At 40.3% G+C, this 13,438-nt stretch overlaps 1 protein-coding gene across 2 annotated transcripts in view; it reads right to left on the bottom strand.

The window, feature by feature from the left end:
* PREX1 (phosphatidylinositol-3,4,5-trisphosphate dependent Rac exchange factor 1) overlaps positions 1-13,438 on the bottom strand; it is a 173,165-nt gene that overhangs the window by 86,122 nt on the left and 73,605 nt on the right. For both annotated transcript variants that reach the window (XM_074887940.1, XM_074887941.1), the window contains exons 4-5: positions 7,753-7,857; positions 4,280-4,381 (exon numbers count right to left, since the gene is read on the bottom strand). In XM_074887940.1, the coding sequence (XP_074744041.1) occupies positions 4,280-4,381; positions 7,753-7,857 (207 nt within the window). The remainder of the gene's footprint in view (positions 1-4,279; positions 4,382-7,752; positions 7,858-13,438) is intronic.

Here is a 13,438-nt window from a genome sequence, read left to right as displayed (position 1 = left end):
AATAGCTTCATCAGAGGACGAGAAAAGAGAAGATCACCAGTAGTAGGATGCCTTACTTTATATTGGAAACTATTGGTAATATATGCTTAAAATGTATCTGCACTTGGGAAATATTCCAGTATATTATTCCTAATTAAGTAACCCAAATTAATTTCATGCTAGATGCTATTATTCTGAAGAAGAATACTCATATATGGTATTAATAAAAAACACTTATAGTATTTTAAACACGTGCCTTACCCTACTAATTTAGGTTGACTTTCAAACACGGACAAGTCTGAATTACTTTGTTCATACTATCTTTATCAAATCTAACTACTTAGCTATACTAAATACTTATGCTATAACAAGGTCATATCAAAGTTACCAGAAAATCTGGATGCTCACAAACTCTTGCTAAAAGCAAAGTAAAAGAGGAAAGTAGGATAGCTCTGGTCTATGACTTTTCTAATCAGTTGGAATACAATAGTATCTGTTTGCCCTGGGAATTAGATAAAATAAGATCCAATCCCCATGAATACAAAACAGCTATTTCAGGAGCAATAACTGCAGTTCAGTAGCAAAGGGAGAGCAAACACTTAATTTGAGGGTCGTGTTATTTTTAAATCTCCTTTTTTTTTTTTTCTTGCTTGGAGAGTTGCATTTTCCTGGTCAGCACTAAGAGAATCAGCCTGTGTTTTCCCCTAGCTGCTCTCATGCGTAAAACATTTGTGTCCACTCTGGTAATTTTGTGCTAGCAAGTATCAAACAAGTCTTGAATGGGAAACAACTTATTCCCTATGAATTCATTACCTTTGAGAACCAGCATCAACTACACTTTCTAATGATCACAGCTATTTTCTGAGCTGAACAACCCCTAGTAATGGCATAATCTCACTCACTGAGGCAGATTCGTTGCCTAACCAAAATTAAATTCCTCTCAGCTTTTTCTTAAAACTTTTATTTCCTGTCCAGGAAATTTCAAGTACTAAGCAGTGTGTGATTTCTATCAGGCTGTATACAGAAAGAAATCCATAGAAAAATGGAATGCAACACCACAAGACACCTCCTCACAGCTCCTCCCGTTCACTCCCTTCATGGCTATTTGGTCAACAAGTACGCATGGGTCTGGGTCAACCCCACCACAGCCAAACACCAGAGTCCCCACCCCAGCAGGAAGGCATAGTGTTGGCACCAGATGACAAATTTATTCTACCCCACTGTGCCTTGAAGGCAAGAAACAGTGTTTCAGTCTTAGCCTTGCTGGTCTTGGCTTTGGCTTTCAAAGAAAGGAGGTTTGTGCCACCAGGCCTTTTGACATAGACAACTGTACACATGTGAGAAAGTGGAAACCACCAGTTTATTTCCACAGGCCAATATTTGATCCCCAGAGCCCAATGACTACAGTTGCCATTGAACTTGGAAAGATCTGAATTAAGGTTTAGAAATCTTTTATTCTAGTCTTTTTTTCACTACCCCCTTCCAAAACAAAAAGAAAAGCAAGATAAACTGGTCCATTTGTAGCTCTTCCAATCCCCAACACAGAACCCCATACTTTCCAAAAGACCTGCCCTAGAATGGTACAGAGGAATGAGAAAATTTAAACTGAAGAATATCAAAGTGTCATTGCACTGATGATGCTACAACCTTGTAATCAAAGGTGTGCATTTCTTTTAGGTGTGCTTCTGTAGCGAGCATCCTCATAGCATTTGAGTAAAAGCCCTGAGATTTCAGGAAAATTTGTAGTATTGGCAGGTTCTGCCATTCTAATATTTTTAAAGCTTTCAAAACAGAATAGAGATTTTAATTTGTAAGTCAAGCTTCTGTCAGTAGATAAAAATTCTACAGATTATCCAAACTGATAGAAGTCTACCACTCATAATTATGTTTCCCAAAAAGCTTAAAAATTAAGCAGGTCTAATTAACAATGTGTGATTCAGCAACAAAGTCATTCTAAAAAGAAAAAGGAAGCAGCACTGAGGTACAGAAGAAACGTAGAGATTTCTCTAAGACAGCCATGTGCATGGTTTAGAGCTGAGATCCCCAAACCATGCCTGAGAGATGACTGGTGGTCCACATACTGAGTGGTCAGATCCGATGCATGAAACCCCACTGAAGTCAGAGCTACTTCAAGCTTATCAAGGACAGAGCAAAATAGAAGAAATATGGAGTACTACCAGTAATCTTTTGGTCCAAAAAGTTTGGAAAATATTGGGATAAAACTGGTTAGAGATCACTTTTAGATACGCATAGCAAGGATACACCAGATATTGACCACGCTGACTGGATTACGATATCTCCAGCATGGAATAAATAGATGAAGGAACCTGGTCTTCAGGCTCTGTACTCATTAATGACTCCCTTCATAGAAAGGGTAACCATGACAGGAAATCTGCAGGAGATTAACACTTCATCTTTTAGTAGCAGCACAAATGTAGAGATCAGTTCAAAATCAAGAACCCAGTCACTATTTCCTCTGGTTGAAGTTTCTTGGAAAATAGAAAAGGGATCTCTCTAAGGAATCAAAACAGTCTCCAATTTTCACTCTTGAACACAAAGCTAGATAAGAATCACAGAATACACCACAGACTGAAAACAAGAAAACATAAACAGTATCAAAATACTTGGTCAGGAATGCACATTTTAAGGTCTCCACATCCCCTGGTCTGTTTACCGTATCAGACGCCATAGGAACTCCCCTTCTGTGCACATGGATGTTGCTCACAGTCATCACGCAGATCTGCAGACTGAACAGGCACCAAATTCTCTCCATACTAACCCCAAATAAACACAGTGGACAAACTGAGGCATCACTGGGTTTTCAATTATCTCTACATAACCAGTCCTCTCTGAAGATAAATCAGAGCTGGAGCCACTTACGTGCTTTCCTGATCTAGACATCCTTGCCCTGTCTTGACTATTATTAATACTCTGGAAGAAATGTTCGTAGCAGTCTCACACACTAGCTTCTTCTGCTATGTGCCTAAATTGTGTGTGCTTTTGTTTGTTCAAACTGTAAATGGAGTTGTGGATAGATTGACTGCACTGATAAACTGGCTATATACACATAAACCCCAGTAGCTAAGTCCATAAGGAAGGGTGCATGAACATCTGCTGTAAGACGGGTTTGTGCACAGCTGCATAGACAACAGAATAAATCCACCTGTAGGAAAGACATATTTTGAAAATTCGGCTCTGAAAGCTTCAGTTGGATGGAAAGAAAGAATTTAAATATTTATCAGATAAAAAACCAATTTTAAATGGAACAACAGATCAGTATTGAGCTAACAAGCTTGTACCTATGAAAACCCTTAAACACGCTGAATGTATGGACACAGCAGTGCAACAGCTTTACATGACATGCAGTTGATTCATGTGGTCAGCCTGGGACCAAGAGCACCAGATCATCACAGGTTTCTTACTTTCTTCCACAACTCAGAAAGGGACCTTTCTTTCAAAATATGAGGCAATTTCTTCTTACATTTTTTATTAATTATTTTTCTTTTAGTAAATGTAATGTTATTCTGATTGAGAAAGAGACTGACTTCACTGAAGATTTGTGGCTGTTAGCCACAGAGTAGCTACAAGGCCACCAGTGATGCAAGCTCTCCCAGAAACTGCTTTCTCCTTTTTCCTCTCCTTGTCCCCACCAGGCATGTGACCCAGCCCTGACTTGGAGGGATGAGAGGCAAGTTAGCTCTTTTTAGGTCTTTTATTCTTCAGCCCCTACACTAACAACACTAGCAAGGGGGCCAATTAGTCCCAAATGCAGTAGTCATTTCTGCAATGACACCAGTCCTTTGGGAACTCGTCTGAGTCGACCAAACAGTTTTCAAACAAGCTGCCAAACAGCTGTCAGATGATACAGTATTTTGATCATTACTGACCTGAACACACTCAAACTAGAGACCTCGTGATGAAAGATGTATCCCATTTAGAGTCCCCAGAGCCATCCAGTCCCTCAGAACACTGATAGAATTCTATTTGAACACAGCTTTTCAGGAAGTGGCTAAAACAGCACTCACAAGCCTTAGTAAACATCTCAAGAGAACCAAAGTCAGAAGGCATTAGTTAGTAAGTTACCCTGTCTGGTCTACCCACAGCATTACAAGATTTAGCAGCCTGTCAGCATCAGACAGCTTTCTGACTACACATAAAAAGCCATTTTCTTCAGAGAGGATCCAACTTTTAGAAGTGCAAACTGGGAAGGTAGTAGTGACAACAAAAGTCAGGGCTAAAAAAATGCAGAATCACTCCAAGAATAAAACAACCATCTGGAGAAATACTTTCTTTAGTTTACCTTAAGCAGAAGTGGATATTTGCAAATTCTCTGAATTGGAGTCAGCAGATAACCCTCTAGTGGAATGTCTGTCGTCTTTCTGCCTCCCAAAAGCATGCAACCCTATAATCAAAAAAGGAAAAATTTTATCTCAGACACAAAGCTTTCAGATGCTCTTTGACAAGATTTTGAATTCCTATAACGCATATTACAGTCAGAAAGCACTTTGCCACACCTTGGATACCAGAAATGGGACTTCATTCACCACTGAAATACAGCCATCAAGCCTGCAAAGTTCTTCGTACATCAGCAAAAGAAAATGTTGCTATGGATAACAGTGGCTGCGTAGAAATGTATCTTTCCAGAGAATTATTACACAGCTGGTGACTCAAAAAATGTCATAACAATATGATGACAATCAATCAGCAAAACTAGATGCACCATTACCTAAAAGAATCCAGCCTACCCCCACCATTGATACAATCATTTGCCTTTATTCACTGTGCAAAGTCTGTACTGTTGGTCCAGAAAACTCTTCAAGGCTAACATAAAGCCTACTAACTAGTGATCATGTAATTAACTCTAGTCCAATCCTTATGTCTGAAGGAAATCAAAGTGGAATTGAAATAAATGAGTCATCTGCATCACACCCACCAATTCTCTGGCAAAACATTATGTCTAAGCACAGCTGGACAAACAGCATAGGCGCACTGGCTGGCTAACCAGCACACATGTAGCCCTTAACTTGTCACAGCACATGTTGCTGCCTGGCCAGCAAAAAAAGCTATGGGACATGCAAGCAAGGCTACCTTGTAGGTAGGAGGTGCAAGAGGCAATGAAATTTAAGGAAGTCAGGTTTCAAGAATTCTGCAGCTAATTAAAAATAAAAAAATAAAAAAAAGGGTTTCAGCATTAGTTTTGTGATGCTCTGCGACTTCCAAACAGAAAGAAGGTGAAGGGCATTTCCTTACCTAGCAAAATTACTAATATCCCAGTGTTGTTTAAACACAGTAAGGAAGAGGACAAGTATTAGACCAATACACCAAAGAAATCCAAGTCCAAATAGATTTTAGGTTGAGGAACAGAAGCAGCAACTGATCAACCCTCGCAATACTCACACAATGAGTTCACACAAATTTGGAGGGGCCCTGCATTCCAGAAGAATTATTTCACAGACAAATTTGCACACACTACCTCAAAACAAGTGATGTTCAATTTCTCCATAGATCATGGAAATTCATTTCACAGGATTGACATGGAAGGGTAGTGCATTAAAAATGGAAAATCTACAGTCCTTGACCGGTCCTTATTTTATCACAATAATCTGTAATCTCTGTGTGATAAACAAATACTGAACCTACTGTAAACTTTTTATACATTTCCCTGAAGATTCTGTTATTCGCTGCTGCCAGAGATAGGTAGTGGACTCGAGTGGACAACAAATCTGTTTCAGACAAACTAGTCTACATTCCTATGTTTGACCATGAATCTGGACAACTTTGCTCCAGAGATCACCCCAGTTGCAAACCTGTCCTGTCAACAGAAGCTGAAGTTTAAATTCAGTTCAGCCAAGATGTGCTTGCTTTGGGGCATCACTGATAACATTTTCCCCTGTGAAATGTGTGCTGTGGCTCAGACACACTCTGAAATTTAGTGGGTTTTTGGCTGTAGTTCAACAATCCTCCTCTTCAAGGAATGTTCACAGACATCATACATAAATCTCATTAGTCCTAACTGGTATTTTTACAGACAATCGTCTGTAAAATAACCCTTCCCCAGGCTATTCTAGATCTGTGGCGTTGGCTACCAGCTCACAATGCTCCCTGTCCAATTTTCCAAGTCTCGAGTGATTCAGTCCTTCCCATCTCTTCTTTCAGCCCTCTCTCTAGCTCTGGGCTCAAAACTGCCCTTTAACACTTACTGATTTTTCAAACACATTCCCACATTCTATATTTCAGCAGCTGTGAGGGGGCAATCAGGCCAAATCTATCCTCACAAGCAAAGCTTTGTATTTTAATGCCGCTTTCTCTGCATGGTGGCATTATAGCATTGGCTTTAGGAGGCAGAGGAGAAGAGAAAGGAGGCCTGGAAGAAATTACAGCAGCCACAGCAAAGTAGACACCTCAGTATAGCCTCTCCTTCCATATTTGCTGCTATTTTAAGAGCTTCTTGGATTCAGGTGCTGCAGTAAGCCACAGCAGACAGTGTGACATCTTTTATGTGCCTCATAATCAGTTTGCCAGCTGCTGCCGGTAACACAGACAGGAGGCTTTTGCCAATCCAGTGGAAGTGGAGAACACTGAATGTTGGGAAGGATGGTGTTTACATGCACTTTTGTATCTCCTCTTTCTCATCAGTTTCCCTCAACAGGAGCACCCAGAGGAACTCAGGAACAAGGAAAAATTTGGTGACTCAAACTAATAGTTTACCAAGGTTCATCAAAACTCAGACATGACAGAGATTCTGACTACCCAATAGCATGAGTGCTTGTCCTTGCTGCTCCCTCTGAGGCCTGTATTTTGTGGCTAAAAGAATGCTCTGGCCCTGTTTGTGACAGACATTTATGCCGAAGTTTTCTTTTGCTGTGCTATATTGGGAAAGAGCAGACCTTTGGCAGAAAGAAAAAAGCACAGAAATCAGCACAGAAAGAAGTGCAGGTCCTTTACAAAAAGACAGCCTTTCTTTTACCTCATATAATTTACTAAGAAAAAAAGCTAATGCACTGAATTAGTTCCTCACCTACATGCCAACCCCATTCGAAGTGCCATGCATCCATGGCCAGGAAAACAAGACATCCAAAACTCAGGCAGAATTGGGGTGAAGGCTAGAAGGAGAAACATCCAAGAAAAGAATGAAAAATAAGGAATGTTGGGCAGAAAGCACTGTCTACTGGTTGTTTCTCCTCCCAGCCCATCTTCTATAGAGGCATTTGAAGGCTGTATGCCACAGTCTCTCCCAACACAGATACTAATACATCATGGGTTGCATGGGGAGTTAGGTCATTTTTGATACAAGCAGCAATGACGCAGTCAAAACAATTCATCCAGACTACATTTCTTGCCCACAACTGGACTCATGGGGAAAAGGGTGTCAGAAGGAAGCCACATTTTTCTGGTGGGTCTGCAGATGGTGAATTGGTCAGAGAACTGAGTAGGGAATCAGATCCACTGGGAACTAGTCACAGCTCTGCTGCTGACTTATTGCATTACTTCTTTCACAATCTTTGCTCAAATTTTCTGTTACGTCTTTAAAAAAATAAAATAAAATTTAAAAAAAAAAAAATCCTTCCCTGTTTCCACAATCATTCATACCAGAGCTGTGCTTAGTTCTGTGCCTGAACTCATCAGTGATTTCAATACCTATCCATCCTGACTGCTGCATACCTGGAATTGGTAATGTCTGCAAAATGGCCGGCGTTCCTGGGATACCGAAGGGTTATTATGAGTACAGTGCAAAGTCAGATCATTAAGTCAAGAGTGCTAGAAGGTCCTTACCAGGAGGAATGTTCTCACTGTTGGGATCTTGTTCAATTCCATCAGCAGTCTGAGTGCCTTCTCGTGGTTGCTACAGTACTCCTCGTACACAAAGAATTTGTCTTTCTGCAAGGAAAAACATAGTAACTTATTGACTCAGACAAAACTGGAGTGTCTGTTTTGTGACAGTCTGATACCAAACTCTTTACAAAGGGTGTGCACTCAGAGTGGCATTAGGGTTGCAGTTTGCATGAAGCGCGTGATACTCCTCTAATTTAAGTAATGTATAGACATGTTCCACTGATTCCTAACTTACTCTGTTGTATGTTAACATCAGCTTTCTAAGCACGGAGACTTTCAGCACTTTTCCTCTTAATGCATCACTAAAATAATATATTCTTTGCTGAAAGAATGGATTTTGCTGTCTCAGGGGTACTTCCATGTATGTCAGGATATTCCAGCAGAGTAAAGCCAGGAGCAAGGGGGCTGAGCACTCCTGCAGGAGGCAGAAACAGAGATGACAGGGAAGAACCAAGGCCTGGAAGAAGGTCAGAGATATGGAGGGGAACTATAACACAAAGCAACCAGCTGGAAATCCCCTGCCTTTCAGGGCTGAGGGGGAGCCCCCAGTGAGTTGGCTGGTTCACTTCATGTTCTGAAACAAGCAGCAGACCTCACTATTTCAATGCAACACTAAGCAGCGGGTCAGCTGTCCATAACAGCTTCCCTAAATGGAAGAATTTCATCAAATACACACAAAACCCCCAACATATTACAGAAATTAAAGGAAGGGAAATGTAACTTCACAACTAGATTGAGGTACTTACACTGGAACATGTCACACCCACCAGCACATGTAGTGGAATGAAATACCCTGTTAAGAAACAAGGGTCAGCTGGCAGTACCAAGTTCTGCTTTACTGATCTTCAGAACCATTTAGTGCAACTTGAACTAAAATGATCAGAGATGCTGAACCCATTGCAAACATCGGATATCTGGAACCACTGAAATGACTCACAAAAGAAACAGTAATAACTATTTCCATGCCTGAGCAGCTCAGGCAAGGAATGAGTTAATCTTTTCAAGGCTGTTGGGAAGCGCTGAACTTCCAGCAGCTATGTTACGAGATTCCAGTATTGCATTCACTGGAATAAAAGGGGAGTCAAGAGACTGTATTAGGCTGTAGTCAGGTTAAATGACTCAGAAGCCAAAAAGACCCAAAACCCATAATTTTTTGGGTGCTTCTCACAATAGTAGTTTCTTCCCTGGTTCAGGTCAGCTTCTGTGCCACAATGCGGTGCCATGCAGAGGTACTCAGACAAGCTGCTTTGCATATCAAAAGTAATCTAGATGCATTAGCGTGGCACTTGGCCAGGTGTAATATGTGAGGCCTTTCAGAGCTGGCATCTCAGGGCACCATGCCATGTAGACAATGCCCTCCAGAGTTTGCTGTGGCATTCACATCATTAATTTTCTATTTAGGATCCAGGCCTGAAAACATTCTATCTGAATCTTTTCATCTCCCCAGAACTAGCAGGTTAACTTTTTTTGAGTTTTGATTAGACTCCTAGCACTCTTCAGAGATGCAGAGCTTCCCGCATCAGCAGAAGATATCTGCAGCATCTAGCTACTTTTCAGACAGCTCATGGTGATCCAAACAGAAAACTACTGCCAATTGAAGGAGTTCAGTAACATGAATCCAGGGGAATACAGCTGCACTCACTGAGCATTCCCTTCTTGTGTTAGTATCAGTTTAGGAGAATTTGCAATTCTGGTCAGATGCTCAATGGCGAGATGTACATGCTCAGAGACTGTAAAATGCTTTGGGGTTTGGTTTATCACTAATCTGATGAAATTTTTTCTCCTTATACTTCCAAAGGAAGAACTGATAATAAATAGATGTATCTCCAAAAACAACAACAATGGTACAAAGCAAATAAAACAACAGCCACAAAGAGTATGGTGCAAAGAGCTGGAATGCAGATGTTCGAGACTTTTATCCTTCACCTACAGCTGTTCATATTAGTACTGGAGTGTAATACTGGGAAGCTGAAAAGAAACAAAGGCTTCTGACGACCAGATGCAGGAAAAGGCAAGGCTGGGTCCATAGCACAGTAGAAAGGAGGCAATTGAGAGGCATGGGATTGTTTACAACCATAAAAACTGGAGAGTTACAGAATGAGAAGACAGATATATGAGTTTCTCCTACATTTCCTCCTCTCACCTCTCCTCAACTCCCTGGATGCACACAAGCAGCATGCTTGAAACTAAAAATAGTAACCATTAACGCAACAGCATCCGTTACATAAATGCACACAAAATGTCATTGCTCAGGTTTCTGACTGCAGTTTTGAGTGCCTGGAGTTTTGGGAAATTATATTTAGATCATGACAAAATCCCTTTGCTCAAGTCAGTACAATAATTACACGCACACCAGAGTGCTTTCATCAAGTCTTTTCCAGCTGTCCTTCATGCATGAGACCCACAAATATGAGAACTATGCTTTAAATTACTCAGTGTCTGAAGTGTTTAATTTCCTCTCTGGGTGACATTCAGTCCTGGACTCTCCCATCCCCTGGTGAGGAAATTATCAGTTACATAATTACAGATGTTAGCCCAGGAATTCTGAACCTGCAGTTACTCCAATTTAAAGTGCAATTATGGTCAGAGATGTGACCACATAAAAATGGCACCTTCTTACTCAGCAAATCTGCTGGATAGACAGCCAGACCTGATTTTAGTGACAGAAATAAATCTATACTGTTCTTAGTTTGGTTAAAATAAATCTTTAACCAATAGTTTATTCTCCAAATATGTTGTTTTGGGTCCATTAGAACTGCCCACAAATTAGTGCAAATTTGAAAATAGCTTTGACTAGAAAAAGCAAATAAGACATTTTGAAAATTGTAACAATTTTATTTGGATGTATTTTTAACAAGGCCTGGCATTTGCTTGTTTCAAAGCAGGCTGAAACCAATTTTGTCAACGTGAAAAACCTAAACAAAACAGAAGATATAGTTCTCAACAAAACAAGATCCCTGATGACTTTGACAGCAAAACTGATCACTGACATAACATCGCCCCTAAAAATGAGAAGAAAACACGTTTCCCTCGAACAAGTTTCTAGCTCCTACGTCACCAAACCTCTAGCAATACAGCAAGATCAGAAATGAAGCACGTCAACTCTCTGCCCTTCTGCTCTGCAGACTGTCACACGTCTTTATGACCTGCACAAAGGAGCCTATGCTGATGAGGTGTCATTATTCCAAGTTCAGTGTATATGCTCTCTTTGATGTTAAAGACTTGTTCTACATGCGATTTTGTTTAAGGCTGCAGATTCGATTTTGAATGAATGTTTAAGTATGTTCTTTACCGTTTGTTATGGTCATACTGAACTATGAGTCCAGAAGAAATTCTAGCACCTAGCATCAGACAAATGAACTTCTCATGATCATCTGATCAAATGGAGTACAACTAGGGCAAACAATGTCTGTCTTCTGATGTAAAACAATTTTTCACACCCAAATATCAGAGCAAGTGCATTCCATCATCTGTTAAAATATTTCAAAAAGTACATCTGCAATGATTGCTCTTTTGGAACCCCTGCAAAATCTGCCTGCTTGCAGATGAACAGAACCCAAACACTGCAGTCTGATGGAACTCCACATGGGGAATCTGGGGATCTCTATCAAGGATATATGATACAAGGGAACTTACAGAAACCATGCACCACTAAGAAATGCAGTGTCTGGAAAAAACAGTGCTTCAGGAATTCTCAAACTGTTCACCAACTTTATGAACATTTTTAACATTGAGTTTCTGAAGAAAAGCACCTGTGCTAACATCTGGCTGCTGACAAGGACTGGGTTCATAATCAGAACTAGAGAATGACCTTGCCAGATGATCATGATAAAAAAATACACTGATACATTCAAGATTCACAGGCCTTATGTCACTTCCCCACTGCAAACTCCCCCAAGGACACACTGTGATTTGATGATAATGAAAAAGCAGCACTGAGGGTGTTCTTCCTAGCACTTCTAAGCATACTGTAACAAGAGAACCTTACCCAAAACGAAAGACAAAAAAAATACGTTACCCATGTTTTCCCTGGGTAAAGTACAACATACACTCTGAAAAAAGCTCTTCAGCCATGCTGCAGGAGTGCATCACTGCAAGAGAACAGCTGGCTTTTTCTCCAGAACAGCCGAAGCGTGCTGCAAGGACTTCTGGTGGTGCAAAATGGCGTATACCATTTAAAAAAACCTGGTTTTGGCACCATGGAAACACCTTCAGGAGTATTGTTTCTGAGGCACAGGGGTTTTTTTATGAATGCCTCTGCTTCACCAGAACAGTCCCAATCAGGGAAATGGAGCTTTGGAAGCCCAAGTAGAAAGGAACTAAGACTCGCTCTGAACCACAGTTGCCACTGGCATCTCCCTGTCACTTGCTGGAGATTCACTGTGGAACCCTTTACTGTAACAGGGCACAGATCCCACCTCCCTCACTCCCAAATACCCACAGTGAATCTCGTCTTCTAAATCCTTGGCACAGTCTGCACACAAGGACAGATTATTTTCTCCTCTCCTTATAATCTTCTGTTGACTGTTCCTTACTCAGACTTGAGGTACCACAATGTTTCTAATGTATTCCTACACTTCCTTAAAGTAATTATGAATGAGACCAGCTTTTTCTATATATTCTGAATTGAATATATGTTCTGCTTCCTTCTGCATAAGCTGCTTCTTCCCTAGTGGATCATGAAACAGTTGATGTTCACATTATTTGCAGTGCACTCCACAGACAGCAACGTAAGCTGATCTCAGTCAAATTGCCTCTATCAGAAGACAAAGTCTCACCCGCACTCATTCCTATGCATTACAGTTTCATAATTCCTGTATTGTTGCATGTTTGATAAATAAGGAACATTACATTAATTAGTACATTTAACGGTAATAAAATTACAAAATTATATGTTCATATACAAGAAAACACTACCAATAACTACATATACCAGGCTTGAATTCAGTCAAATGACAGGATGTTAACATTTCTGCTTATTCAGTACCACTCTGAAACACAGCAGATAATTTGACAGCATCACTCAAAAGCCATCTAATTTTGATACCCTCCCTAATGAATACTAATATATTAGTACAGCACATCTTGTTGGTAGGCAATGATTCTAGTGAGTACTCAAGGCTTTAAGTAAGTTCACCAGTATGTTTTTCAGCAGCTGACACTCAGTCCTCACATCTAATACAATTCTGGGCATGGTCTCAATATAACACTTTCCAACACTATTTTAATAATTGTCACAGCATAAATAAAAATTAAACAAGGGGGGGGTTGTTGGTAAAGCTCTATGAGTAATAAATGGCTGTATAATTGCTGTCCACTCAAACCCGATGAACTACGAGAGCACGAATTTTGATTATGAAAGCATAATAGAACGTATTTTGATAGGAAGTTGGCCTGTGGCTTAATGCAGTTAATAAGAATTTGAAGAAATGGCTATTATGTATGTGCTTTCTAATTTTCAAACATCTCAGGAGGGCTGCTCCAAGTGAAAAAAAATGTGGAACTTCGAACTATTATACATGTAAATTAGGTAACTTTGCATTTAAATGAGTCCAGCTTGCAACTAGGTGTATATAATAACTGATCTCACATATACAGTATGCTCACACGTTAGTCAGAGAATGGC

This window comes from Strix uralensis, chromosome 18 (genome assembly GCF_047716275.1).
Source record: "Strix uralensis isolate ZFMK-TIS-50842 chromosome 18, bStrUra1, whole genome shotgun sequence".
Lineage (NCBI taxonomy): Eukaryota > Metazoa > Chordata > Aves > Strigiformes > Strigidae > Strix > Strix uralensis.
Note: the sequence above shows the minus strand (reverse complement) of the source record. Positions and strands in the feature narration are given on the sequence as shown.